This window comes from Halichoerus grypus, chromosome 4, assembly GCF_964656455.1.
Source record: "Halichoerus grypus chromosome 4, mHalGry1.hap1.1, whole genome shotgun sequence".
Lineage (NCBI taxonomy): Eukaryota > Metazoa > Chordata > Mammalia > Carnivora > Phocidae > Halichoerus > Halichoerus grypus.
In genome coordinates this window covers 121032116-121056452 of record NC_135715.1, presented here as the reverse complement: position 1 = coordinate 121056452, position 24337 = coordinate 121032116, and the positions used below count along the sequence as shown (strand labels likewise).

Here is a 24337-nt window from a genome sequence, read left to right as displayed (position 1 = left end):
GGAGATTTGGAGGATTAACAAATTTGAGGGAAACACACATTCATTTTAGAGAGACTGAGTTTGAACTATCTTTCAGCCGTCTCACCAATGAACATATTTGACTTCAACGGATGAAATAGTAGGACCTGAAGGAGCTCAAACTCATCACCCAGGCAGAAAAACCACCTCAAGTTTATGCCTGAAAATGGAGGGCCAGTTGTATTTTCGTTGAATAATGAGGACAGAATTTTGAAAATCAGCAGGGATATTTCCAATATCATCCTGCTGAATTCCTAAGATAGTAACCTCTAGAAGGAGCGGTTGAGAAGGCAATGTACTCAGCCAGGCCATTGTTCTATTGTCTGTGGCAAAACATTTCCAATTATTTGAAGGATGGAGGAGTAAAAAGTTCTGGAGTTTTTCAAAACCTACACCTAGTAATGGTGCTGTAAACAGCATTATAATACACTGTTGGTGGAGATGCCTGTCAAATGGTAATACAAATTTAAATAAATTAAAATGTAAAGTGTCAATCCTTTGGTAAAGTATTATCACTTCTGATTTTCTAAAAATATTTACACAAGTATATAAAAATATTTTTTTAAAGATTTTATTTATTTATTTGACAGAGAGAGAGACAGCGAGAGAGGGAACACAGGCAGGGGGAGTGGGAGAGGGAGAAGCAGGCTTCCTGCTGAGCAGGGAGCCTGATGTGGGGCTGGATCCCAGGACCCTGGGATCATGACCTGAGCCGAAGGCAGACACTTAATGACTGAGCCACCCAGGCGTCCCTAAAAATATTTATTTTAGCACAGATTTGGAAAGAATGCCACTATACATAATGACAAGATTGAGTAATTAAGTTATGGTTTCTTACATATAATGGAATAATATATAGCCATTAAAAATAAGAAATAACTATATGTAAGGACATTATATATATATAGTACATGGGTAAGTGAAAATGCTAGTAGAGCAAATACAGTGTAATTTCATGTTGAGTAAAAAAAAAATCTAGAAAAATGATCAAGTTGTGGCTATTTTTTCCACGATTAGGATATTTCCATAATGTTTAGATTTTTGTAATAACCATATATTACTTTTGTAATGGAAAAGAACCATAAAAATGTTATGTTCAAAGCTGTCCAATGAAGAAATCATACAAAGCAGAGTATCCAAAACTTAAGTTTTCAGTGTTATGAATGCTGAAGTCAGAAAGCCCTGAGACCCAAAATAGTTTTGAGGGGAATGTGGATTTGGCTAAGAAAAAAAAAAGTAAGATTTTTTAGTATAAGTTTAAAACTAGATTTAGAAGAGATGTAGAAAGGATCTATGCTCAACGCCTGAATATCCTCCTTTTTTCTTCTTCTTGATAATTATCCTCCAACCAGACTATTGTCCTAGCTGAGATGTACAGGGGTCAGAGTTTTTCTCAAATGTTCAATGGCTTTGGAAAGAAGCCCATTTAGTTTTCTGGTTTTAATTATTTTATATAAGATTGTAAAGATGGACCAGAGAAAGGTTATATAACTTCACCCGAAGGGCTAACATCATTAAAATTATTTGGAAAGGAAGAATGTACCACTGAAATGTTAATTCTCCCAAAGTTAATTTATACATCTCATGCAATTCCAGTTAGAATCTCAAAAGAGCTTCTTTTAACTAAATTTCTTTTGGAAGAGTAGATGCCTGTGAATATTAGAGTTAATTATGAAAAAGAGTAGTGAAGGAGGACCCTCTTTTCCAGATAATAAAGCATATAAAGCCATTATATTCAAACAAGTATTTTCTTGACTTTAGGAATAGAAAGATAGATCACTGGAATTGAATAGAAAGTGAAGAAATAAACCTGATATACAAAATATCCCAGTATATTTTATTTCACTGTGAAATATGTGTTTTAAGTTAATAAATGGTACTTTCATAACTGGCTACTCATCCAAAAAAAATAAAGGTGGATCCCTACCTCACCACATATACAAAAATAAACTTCAGATGCATTAAAGACTTAGATGTAAAGCAGAAAACAATAACATGCTTGGAGAAAATTAGCATATCTATTAACTAAAGGTTGGGGAGCTATATAACAAAGACAGGGGAACTACAAACTATAAAAGACATATTTGACTCCATAAAATTAAAATATAATTCTATTGAAAAAAAAAAAAGACAAAAAGTTTTTGAATGCATATGTTAAAAAGTAAAGGAGGGTCAGTAAAGTATCCTCCAGACTGAGAAGACACTTTGAGACCGAAAAACAAATCAAGACACTCCATATGTTTACAGAGTTTTGTTCAGAGTAACTTACAGTTGTGGGGGGAGTGCCGAGGGTTGGCAGGGAAGGTGAGGACGGACAATGGCTCGCAACTATTCTCTATCCCTGGCTGGACCTTAACCCACAGTTTTTATAGAATGAGGGAATCATTGTGGCAAGGGCAAAGAGTAGTTACCTAAAGTGGCGCCATGTTTGCGCAAGTCATTTCTACTAGTTATCTAAGTGACGCCTCCTGTGTGCACAGAAGTTGCCACTTTAGTGAAGATCATAACAAGCCCTCCCACATTCCAGTCAGGGCATACATTAGCCTCCAAGGGACCTGGAACACGTAGCCCTGAGGAAGGTCATTACATGGACATGAACAAGATGAAGGGCCAAAGATGGAGTCAGTGTTGTCAACAATCCTGCAGTATATAAAAGATGATCTGTTTCAAGTTAATTTTTTTAAACTGACCAATCCCAATTAAACAACAGGCAAAGGATATAAATAGGTAGTTCGAACAGGAGTTAATCCAAATGGTCAATAAATACATGATAAATGTTTAATATTCAAGCTAAAGAACCAGTAAGCTACTACTTGGCTAATATTAAAGAGTAGTAACAAGTACTTCTTGAGAAATATATAACAGGTAGACATGTAAAACCTAGTTAGTGAAAAATGATAAAGTAAATGATCAGTACCCATGATAAGAACAGCATGATGTATGGTGCAATGATATACTCTATTTTTCATATATATATATATGATGGTCACCAGATGGCCACGAGATGGTCACCAAAATATTAGTTATGGTTATCTCCAAACAGTGGGATTTCAGATACATTTAGCATTCTTCTTATACTTTTTGAATAATGTGGTTTTTTTTACAATTTGTATAATGCTAAATCATTAATTAAAATTTGTGACAAGAAAATTCTTATAAAATTCAAAACCCATACAAATTACACACTTCTTTTAAACTTTTCTTCCCTACTTTCATTTCTAGTTCAAGTTTGGTTGGCTTGCCTTCATTTTAATGGTGGGGGAGAGAGACTGGAAATGAGAAAACATGCTCACCAAGGAACAAGAGTGAATGAATGTCCCCAAATGAAAGTCAGGTAGAATGATATAAGACAGCACTAGAAGCTTCTCATTCTTATTGGAGTAACCTGTGACATTTGGAGAAACAAAAGCACACAGTCACTTTTGCCCTTCTCTCTCGGCAGAGCCTTACGCAAGTATCAGAATATTTATACCATTGACAGCAATAACAGATCCTACCCTGCCTTCGCTTCTTTCACTTTGATTCCAAGAGAAGATAACTGATTGTAGGGACAAGTGAGTCTTTTTTTGTCATTTTATTGAAGATCCATCCTCTTTATGGTATTTTAGATTTATGCCCCCCCCCACTACACCCCAGTATCGTTCACAAGCTGAAATCTGATCTGACACCATCTCTCCAGCTTGCTTCTTGCTTATAAAGCCTAGTTGTAATTAGACACAATGTGGGCTACAATGTAAGCCTGTGTTACTAATAACAAGTGGGATGGACAAGCACTGAGAGACAAGAAGTTCTCTTTATTCCCATTTACATTACCGGAAAAATAGACATACATAGAACCAATGCCATGTTAAGTTTTTTAAGGCCATAAAAGTGTTTTGAATTCCTAGACATCCTACGAGTTTCAGTTTTATAAAATGTGCCATCTATTTTCTTTCTTTTCCCTCAAGTCGTTTAGCATTACACATTTAGCCTGGCTCTTTCCCTTGTCTAGAGGCCAGGGAGGGTTCCCAGCATATGCTTATGCAAGAAAAGGGATGTTTGCCTTCTTCCCAACCTTGCCCCCGCAGTCTCGTCATGCAAAGCTGAGAAGCAGAAACACTATACAGATCCTCCAGAACCTCCTGTGTGCAAATTCCAAAGGAGTTTAGAGTTCTGAGGAGAGTTGGAAGTAGACAGAGAACCAGGAAGCATGCCCCTTTCCAAGCCAAGTGTTCCCAAGAGCAAATCCCTCTGGTCTCCATGGATACCCTTCACTATGCCCAGAATGTCACCGGCTGGCCTCTCTCACCATTGGTGCACAGAAGAGAAGCCCATGCCTACAACAGCCAGGACCGTGCTCAGGCATACCGCTGGACAGACACCCGGTCAGCCGGGAGGCTACCAAAATATGTCTTAGTTTTGTACATACTTATTGCCCATCCACTGCATGCAAGGCTCTTTACTAGGGGTAAACAGATGAATCAGCCAAAGTCCCCGACCAGGAGAGGATGATTCTCTATCAGTATAGTAGGAGAAATAATAAAAAAAAAGACACATAATAATTACTATGACAGAGGCATAATCAGGGTTCGATGGAGTATAGGAAAGAGATAATTTAGTTATTCTTCCTGGGATAGGAAGTTGAGAAAAAGGAGAGAAGAACTTTGGAGACAGGTAATATTGGAGCCAGGTTGCAAGATGCTGGAGTTTGTGTAGCAGAGAAGTAGAGCGAAAAGGGGTCTGAGCTACAAGAACATCACACGCAGAGAGATAAGCAACTTGCCAGGGCACGGCGTGACCCATGGTGAGCAGTTCTGTGTCACAAACGTGGAGGGCAAACATGGCAAGGGCTTGGAATGGCAGACAGCTCCAGGGTGTGAGAGGCCTTCTCGCCTTGTTAAAAAGCCAGCATAGCTTCTTAGGAAGGAACAGACATAATTAAATTTTTAGAAATAAAAGAATGGCCACAATCGGGGAGACCCAATCAGAATGACAATGCGGACGAGGTGCTGAGTTATTGGTGGCTGTTGGGAGTCAGAGAAAATAATTTTGGAGACAGCAGAATTCCATCAGGTGGAAATGATGGAAGCTTGAATCAACCCTGGGTGAAAATGATGGGAAGGTGGGGAAAATATATGTAAACAGAATTGGTTGAATTTGGCAACTGACTAAAGGTAAAAAGGGAGTGGAGGGAGAAAGCAGTTTTATTCCCCTTGTTGGATTGCCAGTGTTTGAAAAACACTATAATGATGGTTTCTGGAGCTCATCATACACAGCAAGGCTTATGTTGTATATACCTTGGGGATTTGGGGGACTATTATACTGAGTTACATTAATTTTGATGATTCAGTCGTGAACCCTTTACTCTTTCGTTGATGCAGACAATATTTATAACTTTTGGCATTTTGTATCACAATTAATATGACTATTTTATGGAAAACGGTACCCTTGTGGGAAAATGGCAAGTCCAGTGGTCACAACGGCACAGAATTCCCAAGGAGGAGATCTCCAAGCAGTAGCACACATTCCCAGGACCACATGAGATGCAATATCAAGATTCAGATACCCATGTAGAAGTAAGACATAAACTTCACTATCACATGTCAAGATAAACACGACAAGTACTGGACCAGAACACCACCAGCCAAATAAACGTGGCGCTCTGACAGCTAAAATCCTTCCCCCAACAGCAACTTATCAAAAGGGGAAAGAACTCAATCATCCCCCAAACCAAACGTCACCCAGACCTCATTTCCTCATTCCTATGGGCGTCATAGTCAAAAAGACATCTAGATGGGACTGTATACAAAGAAAAATAATGACTAGAGATTCCTGGCAGAAGAACAGCATTAGGTCATAAGCATTTATATTTCCAGTAAAACCAAGTATGTTCTTTTCTTTTCTTTTATTTTAAGATTTTGTTTATTTATTTGACAGAGAGAGACACAGCAAGAGAGGGAACACAAGCAGGGGGAGTGGGAGAGGGAGAAGAAGGCTTCCCGCGGAGCAGGGAGCCCAATGTGGGGCTGGATTCCAGGACCCCGGGATCATGACCTGAGCCAATGGCAGACACTTAACGACTGAGCCACCCAGGCGCCCACCAAGTATGTTCTTTTAGAAGATGCCTAAATTCTTCATATGTAAGGTCCACAGTGGTTCTGCTCTCATTTTCATCTGATGCCTTGCTCCCACTTACCATTTTTATTATTTGGGGTTTTTCTTGGGTAAATTAGGGTGAGTTGCAGTGGGTAGTGCTAAGTAATGCTCAAGATTAGCCTTTCCATGCCTTGGATCAGGCAGCCTCTGGACCACCGTCTACCGGTCTCATCGCTCTAAACTAAGGAGAACAGCAGACCCACATGCAATCCCAGCTCCGCCACTTACCACATTTGTGACCTGGAGTGAAGTCGCTCAATCTCTTTGGCTCTCAACTTCCTCACCTGTAAACAGGGATAATGACAGTCCCTAACTGCAGAGTTGTTATGAAGATAAGATGAGTTGCTACATGTAAAACACTTAGGCCAGAGTCTGACACATTAAGCTGCAAACAACCCCTATTGCTCTTATGACAGAGATTGGTGCTGCTTGTTTATTCTGTACTTTTCTCCCCGCTGTGGGCAATATGACCAGGTGCCTTTAAACGCAAACAGGACTTGATTGCTTTGGAATAATTAAAGAATAAATTATTAGCAATTCCTTTTTCAAAGAGATAACCCCTCCCCCGATGTTTATTTCCATTCCTTGGTATCTGGTTTCTATCTGCGTGCACCTTGCCCCCTGCCCTCAGAGGAAACATAAAGTCAACACACAGAGAAGCACGTTAAAGCAGCCTCTATAAGGAAAAGAGCCAAGTTCTGATCGGCATTAGGGCTTTGGAAATCCGTAGGGCGCGGCAGTTCCGGGGCACTGACCGCCCGCACCACCTTCCAGGCGCTGCAGACCTAACCCGGGCCTGGGGGCTGGGCCGGCGCCTGAACGGACTGGAGCAGAACCAGAGGAGACCCGGGTGGAGAAGCACGGCCGCCCAGACGGAGAGCTGCTTGTAGCCTGTATTTCCTCCCTATCCTTTATTCCATTCCAGTTTCTCTCAATTTCCTATTAACTTTATTATTTAACATTGTACTTATTCAAAGTGTTTATAGAAAGGAAGCATCCTTAAAACACATGAAAAAGTATGAGATTTTGGCTTCTGCACCTGAGGAACAAGTGTCCTTCCCCAACTGTTCAAAAAGAATAATCTTTCTAAAATGAAAATTCTGAAACAAGGGAAAACTACACCAGCCATGTTGACATATCACAATGGCAGGAAGGAATCCTTATTCTTTCGGTGTAGATTTCACATTTTTATTTTACAGTTCCCCAAATCCATGCACTTGAAAAGTACGGTGACAGAAACTTTTTATAAGTCAAATTTGCATTGCCGTCGCTTGATTTTGTGCAGGTTATATTTCTTTCACCCAGAGCTCCCTGGAGTTTTACGACAGGGAAAGGAAGATGATGTTGGCCCTCAGAAGAATTACAAAGTTTTGAGGCAGCAGGAGCAGGGCCTGAGCTCATGCCCGAGATGCAGGTGTTCAGAGTTCCAATTCCATCCTTCTCACGGCTTGCTGGGTGCCCATGGGCAAGTCACTTAACCTCCCTTCGCCTCTCTTCCCTCACCGCTAAGGTGAGCATATTAACGCTCAGTTCCCTCATCGGGTGGCAAGTAGATTAAGTAATTAGAAAGCTAGAGTCTATTCCCATGTAACGCTTTAGGAGACGAGAATCCAACCAAATGATTCTGAAGTATGTTAGAAAACAAAAACAACAAAGAGTGAGAGCTACACAGAATAGAAATGTAGTTCTCAGTACAAAAGATTGATGCCGACTACCTCTTCATTGTACTGAAGCAGGAAAAAAAATTATTTCAGGACACATTACACTCAAATAAAAGTCCTACTCTTCTCTCTCTCCCTCCCTCCCTCCCTCTCTCATACACACTCACACTCACACACTCATATGCCTGCGCGCACATGCACACATACACACACACAAAATACCATTCCCTCCTTTATTTCTCTTTTAAAGTGCTTCACTTACGTGGTCTCAAAATAGGAAACTTCCAAATAAAATCATCAGCCTTAAAACAATGTTTGAAATAATTAGGTTACAATTCTGAAGCTCTGTTATGTGGCTGCAGTTCTATAACTATCTGTGCATTCCATGTATGGTCCTATTAAATGTAGCAGGCACCAATGTTGCCGGCTGTCAAGAAGCAAAATGAAAAATAGTTTTAATAGCTGCTCTTTGACCTGTTTTATATTTTATGTCAATTATAACAGCACACAAGCATGCATAATTATGAAGCATAGATGCATTAAAATGTACACATAATTTGTGTTCTTATGGCAACCATTGCATTAGGCTCTAGAAAACAAACCTATTGTTATAAGTCATTTGCACATTAATATATTAGTATTAAATATCGAAGACAGATTTGTCTATCCATCTGTTTTGAATCATTGTAAGTAAATATATCTTTTTGGAGGGGTGGACAAAATCTCTACATAAATGCACTCTAGGTGCCATCTGCAACATATATTATAATACAGAGTTTAGCACCATCGTGCATAGCAACTCCAGCAAAGACAGTGCCATGTGATTGTCATTTGAATGTCATTTTTAAAAAATGATCTGGTATATGGACAGAAGGAGGAAATTTTTTTCTGGCACTGCCATAAAAATTCCTTCATTTGACTATCCTGTGGTTTTTGGATTTCTTTCTTAAAAGCTTACATTCTTCCAAGGATAAGAGGAAAATAATTATTTTAATGCTGGGTAAATGAATAAAAAGTATGTTTTCTCTATAGCAAAAAATATCGGGGAAAATTTGTCTTAAAATATCTGATGCATTGTAACGGTGACCCTGAGAGGCAAATGACCAAACCGGAAAAATGACCTTTCCACACTACAGATGGAAGAAACCAGGGATTTTTCAAAAACAGATACATAACTCCAATTATAACTTTTCAGCATTCCCATGATTTAATTGATATATAGTGAGACTGCTAGGGTGGAGGGCTCAGGAGGGCAAGAACAAATATGAAACAGAAATCAGATTTCCTGATGCTGAGTTCTTCCATTTAATATACTGATGCTCATAAATTTGGAGGAAGCACATCTACTACCCTATCAGTTTTAACACCATTTCCCTAACTCTGAGTGATTGCTTGCCCTAGCCATCCCACCTTCCCTCCTCTCAAAGTTAGGTCTGGACTGGAAAAGGAAAAAAATCAAAGAACAGGGTTGAAAGACTGGGGTGGGGGGGGGGGTTAGTAACTATTTCCCCTGAGTCCTGACTAAAAAGAACAACTATTTGAATTTCTATCGAACTCATGTTAAGGGATCGCATTGTTTTCATATGGGGGACTAGGGAGAACTAGAAAAATTTTAAACACACATTTTTCTGAAGTTTCATCTGAGGTGTTTCACTTCTATGTTTTTTGTTTCTTTTGTTAGATGTCAGTAAGTATAGATGTTAAGAATTTTTACTCCATTTCCACATAACTGGACTTTGAGTTCTGAAGCATTTCTAGGGTGATTGCGATCTGCAGTGACTACTTATTCACCCATATGTTGAGCAATTTATAGGAGTTACATCCATCACCAAGGTATCATCCAGATAGTTTTTAAGCTTTAATTTGTTTCAACTCTGAGAATTACTGATTTTCTCTAGGATCTTGAAAATATTCGTCTCTAAATGTAATATTACTATCTATAAATAGTCACATAAAATTTAAAATGTCTGAAAGGGAACTGGAAATATCTGGCTTCTCTGGACTTCTTTTTTTTTTTTTTTTAAACTTGTGACACTATCAAAAGAAAAATTGCTCTGTAGCAATAGAGATAGTTCCTGTTAGTGAAGATTAACCAGATAAAAAGAACAACACTTTCTGAGGGGACAGAGTTACTAATGTGAGGGACACGGAAACAAAGGGAGAACAAGGAGAGCGCTGGAGAGGGAAAACAAGAGGCAACCTAGCAGTTGAAGAGCAGGGCAGAATGAGGAAGCTTCTAGAGAAGTCCGATTCTAGGTTTCCAGAAAGAGCTGTCCAATTTCAGACAGCAGATACACAAACACACTAGAATGCATGTTTCTGACTCAGAGCACTGAAAAGCTTCTCCAGAGAGTTCTGGAGCATGTCACCGGGTTACCCACGAGGCTGAGTGTTTTATGGGGCCAGACTTGGGAGTCCCAGAAGGCACTGCGGAGGGGCTGGAGATGAAGAAATGAAGGCGATCCATGGCCAACCTGAACAGAAAAACGTGCTCTCTTTTTGGAATGTTAAGTGTTAAGCTCCTTTAATTTAAAATCATATGCTTTTCAAATTGTAAATGTTGAAAGAGCACCAATTATTTTTAAAAATGGAAAGATGAGGGGTGCCTGGGTGGCTCAGTCATTAAGCATCTGCCTTTGGCTCAGGTCATGGTCCCAGGGTCCTGGGATCGAGCCCCGCACCGGGCTCCCTGCTCAGCGGGAAGCCTGCTTCTCCCTCTCCCACACCCCCTGCTTGTGTTCCCTCTCTCTCTGTGTCTCTCTCTGTCAAATAAACAAATAAAATCTTTTAAAAAAATGGAAAGATGGTTAGTTCTTTATGGGGCAAATTACTAGGTATTTTCTCCACGATGAAAATAATACAGTCAATTCTAGATTGTTCGCTCATTGTTTTTAGCACGATTTCCTCAAATCCATGTTCATGGCATCTAATTCATATTTGTTTAACCCACAAAACATTTCACAACAATCTCTTGCGATTTGCTCCCCCCATCTACTAAGTGTTTAAGCTTCTCCCAAACTATTATTAGTGGTTTATTTTACCCATTTAAATTCTTACAGAAGTGGGGGTTTTGCCTTCTATTTACGTCTGTACGTGTCATGTCCTGGTTTGACAACACAATCTCACTAATTCCAAGGAGGCGTCATCTTTCTACACTTACTTATCCATCCCAACTAAAATTAACTGTTCAAACTAGAATTCTTTTACATACCAGTTACAAAACTGACTACAAAGAAAACTCTATACATTTTGGTGGATAATATTTCAGGCTACCCTGCTTGAATTGATGGAAGCTCTTTACCATTACATTTAAGAATCTGAGATTTTTCTCCAGTTTGTCTTCCTTTCATGACTCCTTGATCCTTAATGAAAATCTGCCTGTTTTAGTCCAAGTCATCATCTCTACCCTTACTTCACAATGGGACAAAGCAACTTCAGTTGAAATACGAATCCCTTGCTTGTCACAAATGCCAATCCAAATATTGCTTTATTAATCTCTGCTTGATTCCCTTTACATTCTAAGTAACTTCTTTAATGAAGAAATTCTGTTTAAAAATTTATTAATTGCCGTATCTATGGAGAAACCACCAATTTGACCTATTCATTCAATATACCAGCTCAGGGCTAACAAGAGATATTTACACATTTGGCAGAATTTACCATCTGGTTCCCCTCTGATCTTATAAGAAGGCCAACGTCAATGGCAACGGTCCTAGGTTCTGCACTTGCGGAGGCGCAGTTGTCTATACGCCTGGTGCTGGTCTTTAGGATGGGACTGTGAGCCACTAGCAAAAGGACGGGACCAGTGGTCAAGCAGATAGCATACAGTAGCACTTCCCAGTACTTCAAGCTGGGGGATGGGAGACCCGTGCAACAATATAATACATATCCTAATTTAATTAAAGAATAATTACAATACAGCTTCAGATGGGAACAAAAGCGACAAGTAAGATTTAGGCAAGAGAAATTTCATCTTATCTTTAAATATTCTTTAGGTTTTACGTGAAGCCCCCAGGGGCTTTTTTATGTGGCAAAGAAAAACTTCTGTAAAACTTGAAATTTGGCCTTCAAATTATTTTGAACTTGATCATAGAAGCAGTACATGCATTAGTATATAAATTGTGTCAGCAATTTCCTACGCATTTTAAAGTTTACTTGATGGAAGTCCGCATGCCCCTGTCAAGTCTACAGTTAGATCTGATGATGTATATAATGTCTACACCCAACATGGGGCTCCAAATCACGACCCCAAAATCAAGAGTCACATGCTCTTCTGACTGAGCCATCAAGGCGCCCCAGATCTGATGATATATTTTCAATGACATTACTTCCTTGTCCTAAGGATCTAAAGATTGAGATTATTCTTTTAGGGAAATCTATCTAGTCCTTGAGGAGAAACATCCTGGAGTGTGCAGGAGTTTTAGCTTTCAAAGATACCATAACCAAAAACATTTATTGAGTGCCACTAGTGTGTCAAAATTGTTTGGAATCAAAATATTAACCCACCAAAAAAGTTATTGAACTTCCTACGGACAAAGTATTCCACTTAGTTGCCTGTCTCGAAGAAGAAAAAGAGAGACTCAAATTGGTTTAAGAAAAGGCTCTCTGGTTATGGGTTTTGTGGTCTTATAAAGGTTGATCTACCCAGGATTGGTGTAAGAATAACATGGCCCTTATTAAACAGCGATATGCAGAAAAGGCAAAGAAAATTACACCAAACCTCTGTATCTCTGAACCACCAAAGGGTAGGGAAAACAGAGCAGGCCTTGTCTTACACACATGCTAAAAATCAGTCTACTAAACTACACATGGTGATAACATTCAATGAATCCAGTATAAGTAAATATTTGTTAGGGGCCTATTTGGTAAGAATGAAAAGGACTCATTCATTTCATTTTGGACCCTCCCTTGCATTGAAACAGAACACCAAACTGATAAAAGCTCAACATTTGGTCCTAGACCAGCAGACTGCTCCAGGAAAAACCGCACCAGCTATTGTAAGTCAGACCAAGTGAGAGCACACGGGTCGTGGACGAGGTGGATCCAAGCCTTGCTGGCATTTGGAAGCTGCCGAGACCGGATGCAAGGAGGGGTTTCATTCTTTAACTTGGTGGCCGGCCTGCAAGCTACGACGGAGTCCCTTCCCCTAATCCATACTGTTCAATTGTCACGAAAGCTTGTAAACAGGAGCCTCCATCAGTTACCTCAGAGTGGTTTGAACAAACTAACATCATAACAAGAGTGTTTATGGAAAAATGCTTAAGCACTGAAGCAGAAAGGGCTTAGCACTGATCAGACCTCTCTTCCACCTTTATTCTTCACTGTTCACATTGAAATGCAAATATCAGCGCAGGGTTTCCACCGGCGTGCCACTCACAAATTGAAAAGCAGTTTTTATCTATGCAAATGTAAGCATGGTAATTGAAGTTAATCAATCAATGCTAGCTTTCACTAAAACCTTGAACATGATTGAATAAAGTAATTATCATTCAGCAGAAAATGATGAAGTTGTAGACAGCATGAACCTTATTAAAGGAGGATTTTGAGTCACAATGGCTTAATTTAGCTAACAGCCCAGCCTCAGCCCAAGCGACATACTACTCTTGCTGCCTTGAATTGTTTTATGATTGAAAAACAACAACAACAACAATCACGAGAGTGGGGGAAGGTGGAGGTGAGGGGAAAGTGGGGGGGTGTTTATTATTTTTATAGTGCTGGATTACTAAAAAGTACTTGTCACGTTAAGAAAGAGAAGCCATAATTCACATTAAAAAAAAAAAAAAAACCCAAACTCTAAACAGATAAGTGACTAAAGACTATTATGACATTTTTGACAGGGCCAATAGCAACAACAGGCTCTTCGTGCTATAGGAAATAAAGTGAGCATCTCCAAAGTCTTTGCAACAATAACCTATTAAGATATTGCAAATCGAATGTTAAACTCTTGAAAGTATGACTTCAAACATGATTTGTATTTTTTATTGATTTACAGCAGTTTCAATAACAGAACATATGCCGCACATTGCGCAGCCTTTCAAATTCTTCATTTTTCTGGAGTGCCATGTATTCAATCGCCTGCCTTGGTTTATGAAAACAGTCTACCAGAAAGTGTTCTAATATTCATTCCAAGGTCCTTTTCTCCTAGTTTCTTTATGCTCTTATCTGTTCTCACTTATGATTTAAATGTTTCTAAGGCTTTAAAAACCAAATTATTCTATTTCAGCCAGAGTTGAAGACTATTGTTGAAAAAATCATTTCAGGTAGCATAAGGGAAATAATCCATCTCTGGAAAATGTAATCAACAGTTAGTGTGCAACATAATGTAAACTGATTATGGAAAGAGGCTCCATTTAGCTTTTTCCAATGTATTTTTGAAAAACAAGGTTAACTAGCAATATTTAGATGAGAGTAGCCCAGCAGGATATGGTGACTCTTAAGAACCTACAGTAATTCTATTGGATTCAATTAGGTTGAAAAAATTAAAGGTCTGTAATCCTGCTAATATTACTGTACACCCTTAGGGAAGTCACTTCCTCCCCCAACTCCATTTTGGTTGATGCATTCTGCATTTAGTTTATTCTGAACAACAATTTGTCGGATTAAAGCGACATTCCCAATTGGGTAGCAAAAAAAAAACACAAAAAACAAAAAAAAAACCTTTGATTCATTTATTATTTTGGAATATGTAGTGCGGGGTATTTTCCCCCAATGTACGCCTCCCATGTGCCTACATTTTCTAAAGCGTCAGGAAGGTGATCTACCATCACCTGTCTCATTAATAAATAAGTAGATGAAACAAAAATAAATTCCTAAGTTTAAACAAGTATTGACTGGATGGTAGTAACAGTTATGGGGTTTTTCCAGCACGTCTCCTCTGAATGAGTCCTGTCTCCTCTGAATGTCCCGTCTCCTGCTATTTAAGTAAAGGCATTTTCTTATTTATTATCTTCTATTTCATCCACAAAGCACTTAAGTATCAGAGCTGCTTGGCAAAGCGACATGAGAGTGCTGTACGAAAACAGCTCGATAGAATCAAGATACTGTTTTTATTTAGGTAGTAACGTACATTAAAAGTATGATATTGACTGTTTAGCCTAAGTGCCCTAACAGCAGGAAATTAGTCATTTCTGACCTTTTATGGTTATTTCCCACTGCAGGACCAACCCGGGACGTACGTTAATAACGTCTCATTTTCTTCTTTCTGCTCAGGTGTGAAGCTAACAGTAACAAGGAAGTCCACGGGACGGGGGTCTTGCTGTCTTTATTTCTGACACTTCATTTTCTGCGACGGCCAGAAGTTGATATAGTTTGGATTAAAACAAAACCAAAACAAAAGAAACTCCTCAGTAACCGTGCAAAGTAGTTGCCAATATATTCTCAAGAGATCCAAAGTAAGTTTTTTTTTTTAACCCTTAGCACACCTATAGAGTAATAAAAGCATCTATGTGGCAACAGTAAATAATCTACCACCATATAATATATACATTTCAGTGGATCTGACTTCTAATAAAATGATTTCTAAACTTCTGGGGAAAGAGGATATGTTCGTGGGAACATTCTAAAACAACCCTATTTCTGTGTGTGCAAATGTGTGTATTTTTTTTCCCTAACAGACCGATTCTATGTTTTGTTCCTGGTTTGGCTGCCTGCACCATTTGCAGAACTGTAGAGGACCAAGTAAGTGGATGGCGAAGAAGCTGCGTATTATTATTACAGCTGCTGTTTTTCTAACTGCTCAAAGCACTGAGAGAATACAAAGTTTTGTTAACTAAGAGTCTCCCCCTTCCCACCTTGCGAACTCAGAAGAAGCCCTGAAAGCCCAAATACTTGTAAAATAAAATTTACTTGAAGCAAGTCAACACTTTGTATTTTTGTCCCAAGATCTGTTGCTCTCCCAGCTTTCCCTACTGAAGGTTTCCTATTAATTGGGCTCTCGGTCCAATAGTGGGCTCTCTGCCTCTGGCCTTCCCCTGTCTACCATAGCTGTGATGGTTAAAAGCTTCTCCGGTTTGTCACAGAGTTTAATATGCACCCTACATAATTATGCAGGATTCACTGTGCTATCAAACTGCAATTCAAATTAGTTCAGGATTAAAGGCACAGAACAGTACTGCTTCCTTAATTGCATTGTACTGTGCTGATCACATTCAAATACCCATTACTCATTCCCTCTGTGGAGCAATAAGTCAGGGGGATTAATATTCAGGCAGGTGACAGGGCCAAGCCATTAAAAGGCAGTTATGCAGAAAGCATGGCTGGTTTTATTCACGTTAATGAAATCAGTGAAATGAAACTGTAATAGATTTATCAAAGCTCAGATGGATTTGCTGTAAATCAGTTTGATTCAAGCAATCAAACTGGACAATAGAGATAGTTTTCAGCTCTAGCAATGGGTGTCAGAAAGCAGCATGTGAAAAGTGCTGATATTCTTCATGTATGGATTTGATATCCACCCCATGCACAGGCCTATTCCCAAACCACTGCTGCTAATTTTTTTGTCTTTTGAACTAGGTGACAGTGGCTGATAAAACATACAGCGTATCATCTTAATACAGCACTTACACTGTTTTTATTCCTCATTTTTAAGTCCCCCAGAACATCAATTCTTTCCAATTGCTGGCCAAGAAGAAAGGAAAGTTCGATAGGGCACGCAGAAATATTTCGCTGCCCCTCGGCTGCCCAGAAGAGGGAGGCCAGCCCTGGCCGGGGCATCTCCCCACAACTGACTCCAGTAGGGTCTCCCACACCAATGCCAGCAGACCACAGTCTCAAAGAGTGATGGACGGGGGCAGGAGGAGCTCTAAGAAGCTGAGAATTTACTTTTGTTCTGGGTCTAATGAAATGATTTGGTATCCATTAGAGGGCAGCATTAGAACAAAAACTGAGCACAGCAGGGGAGGTGTCCCCCTGAAGATAGACAAGTACCTTTGCGGAGGTAAACTTTTTCGTCGCGGTAATATTTTCCAAGGGTAAAGCCAATGAATGGAGAAAGCTAAGGAATGGAAAAGATAGGAACAAATACTACTGTCCGAGAAAAATGACACCGAATAGCGTATGCTAATTTAGCTTTTGGAGATTTTCAGTCCACACGTTCACTCCCTCTACATTTCACCCTTTTTAGGGTTCAAGTAGAAATACTTCGGTCTTGAGCTTAATGATCTCATGAGGGTTTTGAGGGCGGTGTTTCTCAACGGAATTGCAATAAATTGTGAAACGGTGATCAGGTTCTTGTTTTCTTAAAAAGTGCATCATGGATTGTAGGTTGTACTAAAACTACTCTAATTGGTCTAATTTTTATTTATTAGAAACAAATTGTTCAAGAACTAAAGCCGGTTTTTAATGATCCAAAACAGAAATAAATGTTCTAGTCTATTAGCGTCCTATATGGAATAAATCAATATTAAAGCTAATTAACCCTTTTCAAAGGCATTTTGTCCCAGGTTTTTATTTAATGGTTCAGTGCTGCTTAAAGCATGGATCAAGCTGGATAAGCTCCATTTAAAAAATGGCCCATTTTGAAAACAGTTTAGCAGCTCACTATGACGAATATATTTATCAGGATAAACTTGACTTTTTCAACTGTATAAATAACTGACCGAAGTTCCTTAAAAGATCTGATAATAAAATAGAGATTAAAGACAAGGACAAACCTGTCCATTTAGCAATGGTCTAACATGATAGTAACTGACTTGGTTTATTGCTTTTTAAAAAATATTTATCTTTAGAAATATTCTCAATCTTTACTTTGGAGGCTGTTCCTAAGGGCAGGGGGGAGGAAGTCTCCATTTCAGATATTTCATTCCAGGCCATATGTGAAATGCAAATCTATGATTTGTCCTTTTTGGAAGAAGCCATGATTTTTTAATAGTGTTCAAACACATAGTGCAAAGCACACACCTTTCAGGACATAAATGACTACTTTGACATATGAAACCCAATGAAAATTATATACATTATTTAAGGATTTTGGCACTCTTCCCCTTTTGTTATACTAGCAAATCACAGAGTGTACTTTAATATCAAGCTATTTTTTTAGTTATAAGATAGATGATATATTTTGTACATGAATTAAATTCTTCACAGTGCCAGAGGAATTAATTTGTGATGTTATGAAAATTTGATTAGCTCGCTGTAAAATCAGAATTGTTTACCACAAGTGTCTGGATTCTGACTCTTACAGTCTTTCCAAACAAATAATGAAATGAACTGGGATGGGCGGGGGGGAGGCAGGGTAATTTATGAAAACATGGTACACCATAATTTTGCCATTTTTCTGCAATAAGGATGGCAAATGATTCATGGGATAAAATGAAATATTTCTCACTGTCATTTCAATGGATCTAAGATTTACAGCTTCTTAACTTGGATAGGAAAAACTCAAGATGCATAAAAATGAATTGTAAATCCATTAATGGTGAGGATGAAAAACAACAAGAAAAAATTCTTTTAGGAAAAGAAGAGCAAAGCTACCAGGCCACAAATGAAAAGGAAGCAGCAGCGGCTGTTTACTCTTAGACCCTTGAAGGAAGGAGGTAGTGAAGAGGGAATGCTTGCTCAGAAGAGGGCATTGAGGTCAGGTTCAAGAAAAGTGCTACGTTGATCAAGCTCATTACGTTTAGATCACTTAGACAAACAGAGGCAGGTAGCCTTTAAAGCAAAATCAGATATGCTGGGGTTGAATTTTTTAAAGATTATGAAAAATTCAGACCCAGTTTTAGAAGGTTAAAACGAGTAAAGAAAGCCTGGGACTATGAAAAAGCAGCTTCCCGATTTAAGACTCTCCTCAACCCAAACTGGTTTTTTACAGGCACTAGGGCCCCAAAACAGGAAAACATTTTTTTACACCTCCCCGCTCCTTGAGACAAGGAAAGCTAGCAGCAGCAACGAAGAAGTGAACCTGGGCTCAACAGGAGCTGCTGTACCTGGAAAATGGAACCAGAGACACTCGGCTTAAGACACCCACTAACGGGCTTGAAGGGCTCAGAAGCTGGTGAAACCAGTTGTGGCACATGCCACGCTCTGATAATAGCCACGGTGGGTACCACGACACTCGAGCCTCCCATCTCTTCACTGAAACCACGACTACAGGATACATACCTTAACTCTGACGCGAACACGGGGAACTCACAGGGGAACCGATCCATGGTAGGGTTTACTGAACAATGCAATTCAATGACCAATGTGGAGAAGGAACATGGCCCTGATCATTTTGCTAAAGCGGTATTTTGCTTAGATCAAATGAATCTTAGGATTCTCAATCAGGGATTTAACGAAATGCGAAGGTAGTTCTTGACTTTTTGCCAAGGGTCCAAAACCTTCTTAGCACAGGACCTTGCAGGACTATCTCTGGTGTCCTCATAGCTCACATAGCTCACGTTCTGTGTGTGCATTTCACAAGTTTGGTAGTTAGACGCCTCAAATACAAAATATAGGCACAAAAGGCTCATCAACGCCATCTCCTATACAGAAATTTTCTCATTATAAGGGTGCCACATCAATTTGAAACTTAGGTTTCCTTCCTTTCTAAGTCAAATGGCATCAGGTGAAATCCGACACCGGTGATAATGCGGTGTTGCCAAAGACTGCAAATACGGATGTTAGTATCTATTTCCCTTTCTTTGACTTACCATCAATTTTATACATTTTGAAAACTGGGAGCCATGTATTTTGACAAATTTTATGTTGACAAATTTTAAAGTGCTATAAAATTCAAAAAGCTAGATCACTGGGCAATGTTTTGAGCTGCAATATATTTCTTTCCAGGCACTGAACAAACAGTTCATTGTTACAAGTCTGTCCGGGAGCCATCGCTTTGGGGTATTCTATACAATTTCAAAGAACCTTCAGAAACTCACACATGCCTTTGAGCATGTAAAACCAGGAGGCCACACATCTAAACCACAAATGGAGAATATGCTCCATATACATGTGTAAATTAAAACCTATAAAAAAACATGGGAATTATAAAATTTGTGTTAAAACTGATAACAGCTTTGGCTGATTTACTGACAATGAAAATATATAGCATTTTTTCTGTCAGAGCATTTATCAACACTTGGCAACCCTGCACTAACTTGACATGTAAGATGATCAAAATGGATTATGTAATCTTTCCCATTCATTTCTATTGATTTTAGTTATGATAAAATTCATCAGTGTGCCTGGCAACGCTCAGGCTGAAAAGCTCTGGTTGACCAAGGGGAAAAAAAAAAAAAAAAAAGGAAAGAAAAAAAAAAGAATTCAACAGAGTTGTAACAGGATGAACATAATTTTAGAATAGGACTGCACAAATACAGAAGTCGTGCCCTAAAGGCTCCAGCAACAAATTAATACAAATAATTCTGGCAGTCTCATAAAATTACATCTGTCTATGCAGAGATTCACTTTTGAGATAAAATTACAAAATTACAAGCCAGAAGAATTCATGGGTAAGGGCCATTAAAAAAATAGTTTGTGGAAATATTATCAAACTTTTTTTAAACTTCAACAGTAATCAAAGTTATTTCTCTGACTGTAAGTAACATAAAAATGCCAGCAACTGGACCATTTTAATCAGCTTTATTGATTCGTGCTTTCAGTTCTTATTCAGTTAAAAACAAGGCACATTAAATACATCTTCTTATTGCTCTATAAATGCATGCAGCTCATTCTGTATATCAAAAGTAATAAATAATGGCGATAAAACACCAAGACAGTTATAAAAATGACAACCCAGCCTCAAACACAGTATTTAACAGTCCCATCTAGAACAATAACCCAACACAATACATGAAAGCACCACATATGAAGGCATGCAGTGCGCATATCCACTCCAGCACGGCTTGTACTTGATAGTCTTTAAAAACACAGTAGGGCTTTTTTATTCCCTGAAAAGGGTTGACATAATGCAAAACAGTGCAAGTTAGAGCGTCACTGACTTCAATATTATTACATTCATATGCCAAAAATCTTTACGAATACATAAAAAAGGAAATAAGATCAATGATCATCCTTACAGTATGTTCAGTAAAAGTCACAATGAAATTTTTGTTGTTGTACAAAAGACTAAGTTACATAATATTTTGGAAAAGACAAAAGAAAGCTAAAAACTAAAGCAGAATAGGGAGCATGCATTTAATAGTAGAAATCCTAAAGTTACACTTAGTATAAATTGATTGGAAGCAAGAATATTGCAAACAGCATGAGGGCTATGAGGCAGACAACCTTGGCTTAACCAATAATCCAGCATCGTCACGTGATATCATTAGGACTGTGGTATAGGGCTATTTAAAGGAGCATCCAGCTCTTCACCACAGATGGGGGTTCCTTCACCTGAATCCCCTTAAAGGCTCTTGAAATAAATCACCGGATCATAAAGACAATCTCTGCACCCCTCATCCCCATCCACACAGAATCATCTAGTATCACATTTGTACAAAAAGAAAAGAAAAATTCTTTCCTGCTTGGAACGGGTTTTGAAGGGGCTAATCCCTCCATTTCCTTTCCCCTTTTCTGAAATCAGGTATAGAAGCTGTGCAGGTTTAATTAAGAACTCACACAAAGATGCGGGGGTGCTTTATTCACAGTAGACTTGGAACCAGCTCACTTCCAAGATGAGTCTCTGGGATTGGTGAAGGAGCGTATGTTTTAGAATTAGCAGATTTTCAGCAAAAGCAGAGACACTCAAAGGAAGCAAAGTGCGCTTTTCTTTGTCCTTAAAGGAACTTCACTCATAGCAAAGCGTGCACAAACCAGGCCTGTTGTACAAATACAGCTCTGCCCAGGCCAGTCAGCCTATAAAGCCGGTCCCTACTGTAATGGGTTCAGGGTTCAGGGAGGGCACAAGTTCTCGCTATCTTGACCTAACTAGAAAGAGAGAAAGAGAGAGAGCACAAATGTACTATATTGTGGTACGTCATCTGCGGTGTTTTAAAGGACAGCTTTTCTATCAAGGGTCACCGGGTTCTAAACAGTGAAACTTATCGTCTTGATAGAAAAACACTAAATTACAAAGCCACATGCTTCCAATATATTTTTTTTTTAAGGCAGCATAAAATGTTCACATGTTTGGAAGAAAAACGTTCACAGTGATGATACCTGGGAGCATCCCTTGCTCCATTTTAGGTTTTCCTTTAGGAAGTGGCAAGTCTAAACTTCATTTAAAAACAAGTGAATGTTTTGAAGTGGGGAGGGGGTGTAGGTGGTGAGTGAACCTCCAGTGTTTACCTTATGACATCCAGGCTCATACCCCACTTGAATGAGGCAGAAAGATATTCTACAATGCTCACGTAAATAGAAATAACAGCACAAAAGTGTTTTATGTACCAGTTAAAAAAAACAACTAAGATCTCAAGTCTGTGCCATTAAAGGCTGCCATTAAATACAGGGTTATATCTCCTATTACATACACAACCTGACCTTAGAAAATAAAAAAAGCAGGTAGTTAACCTCACAAGAGGAAGCACAGTGGATAAATATTCAGATGATTGGTTAAAATGTTAGTGAAGTATTGCAAAAGCATACCAAATTGGCCCTTTAAATTCCATGTATTATTTGTTAAATTCAATCAGATTCATTTTTGTTTTTGTTTTGTGTCTCTCTGTGTGTGTGGTGGGAGAAGGGTCTGTGTGTGGGTGTGTGTTGTGTGTGATTTTTTCTTTTCTTTTTCTCTGTGGTTGAGAACTTTTCCACGGAGTCGCGAAGGAGAAAGGCTTTAAGCAACCCAAATGACCTTGACTACTGCAGCGTTGTGCCTTTTTACAAATAATTATAATTAAAGTTAACTAAAGGTTACTTCGATCCTCTTTTACTCTCCGTTTGAAATTACCCCCCCCAAAATGATGCAATAAACTAAGCCAAAGAGGCCACGTTTGACAACAACACATGTGCCACAGTTTAGGATTTGGGGACTGAAAATCGTGCCATCGCATGTGGACATACACACACAGGTTTTTAATCCTTATTAAAAGGATTTATTACTACTGTAAGGATTTGAGAAATTTAGTCTCATCCCATTACATCCAACTTGCCACTTAAACGCTGGTTTTAAAATATGAAAAGCAAGGATCTTCCTGGCAACTATAATAGTCAAAGAAAAACCAGCAGTGACTGGGGAAAAAAACCGAATTGCTGAGATGAAACTATCAGTGTAACTTCCAGCAAATGTCAATGCTATCCTTATCTTACACCTGTGATTCTGGAAGCGTTCAGAGTTTCTCTTTGAGACTCGCTCCTGTAACCAGATCTAAACTTTGTCTTCCCTCTCCGGTTTTGCCAGTCATACCCTAGATATAAAACTGCACGGTATTGTTTGGATGGGGAAGGCAATCCATCTCAGGGAAGAAGGATCTGAGAGGTCTCCAGAAACGCTATCATTTCTATAGGTCACTCCTGCTCAGTTTCTGTTAGGAGCAAATCCTATCTACAATCTTAATGTCCAGAGCTTTGTGCACGTCACGAGAAATCTTTCCAGCTTCTTTTCAATTTCGGCCAAAATGCTCTGTCCCTAGGAGTGATTCAGAATAAATGAAGAGATGCACAAAAAGGGAGTGTGTCCAGTCTAACAGGTTACAAAATGGATGCAAAGCATTAAATCAGTGTGCATTGAAAGTGAGAAAAAAGATAAAATACACTCTTTAGAAGCTAGATTGAATGGCAAATACAAATAAAGGGTATACATCAACGTCCTAAAGCTTTGGAATGCTTCCCAGTGTTAACAAAGGGAGCTACCCATGGCCACTATTTTGGAGTGGTGTTAGTCATCTCTGGTTGTTACATGATGATTTGTTGTTCCTATGTCTGCTGGCTGTGGATTTACTGCCCAGACTCACAATCCTCCACAACTTCGGTCCACTGGAATGGGGACTCTTCTGTCAAGGTTCTCTTCGGCAGTTTTCATCAGTATCGCGAGCCGGCTTCCAGACACCCTTCCTTTCTGAATAGCACTCATCAGCTTCAAGAGAAAACAGGCAACAAGAGTCAGAAGGCAGGCATGCTTCCTCCCTTCTTCACCGCATTTTAATGGTTACCTCTGCAGCCGCAGATGCGATTAAGTGCTCCATCAAAAACCATAGCAGGTATTACAGCGCCAATAAGAAGAATACAATTTTTGAACATTTCAAAAAGGAGGAAAGGGGCAGGTATTTCAGGGCTGCCAAAACTATACCTACCTAGCAAATCAGCCTGCTTTTTAAAAGCAAATTGAATGCATCATTTTTTGCCCCTTTCATGTGCTCAGGGCACATATTTTTTTGAGCAACTCAAATATTGGAACTTTAATTTCATTTAAAAATCTGAAAAAGGAATCTCAGGGATTGAACAAAGACAAACCATGACCTATATTTAACTACTCTTTTTTAGTGTTACTGTACTTGACAACTTCAAGTCCCTTAAATCCAAATTCCTTAAAGACTTTTTAAAGTAATTTACATTTAAGTCCTTGAAATGGACCCAGAGATCTACCTTAAGAATTAAAAGCACTCCACAGCCCAGATTTTAGTTAATTCATTTTTATCCAATGGATAAAATCAGAATTAGTCTTGAAA

At 38.9% G+C, this 24337-nt stretch overlaps 1 protein-coding gene across 2 annotated transcripts in view; it reads right to left on the bottom strand.

The window, feature by feature from the left end:
- Nucleotides 1–20357: 20357 nt before the first annotated feature.
- Nucleotides 20358–24337, bottom strand: part of GPD2 (glycerol-3-phosphate dehydrogenase 2) — a 139297-nt gene continuing 135317 nt past the window's right edge. For both annotated transcript variants that reach the window (XM_036092219.2, XM_036092218.2), the window contains exon 17: nucleotides 20358–23745. In XM_036092219.2, the coding sequence (XP_035948112.1) occupies nucleotides 23620–23745 (126 nt within the window). In that variant the 3' untranslated portion in view covers nucleotides 20358–23619. The remainder of the gene's footprint in view (nucleotides 23746–24337) is intronic.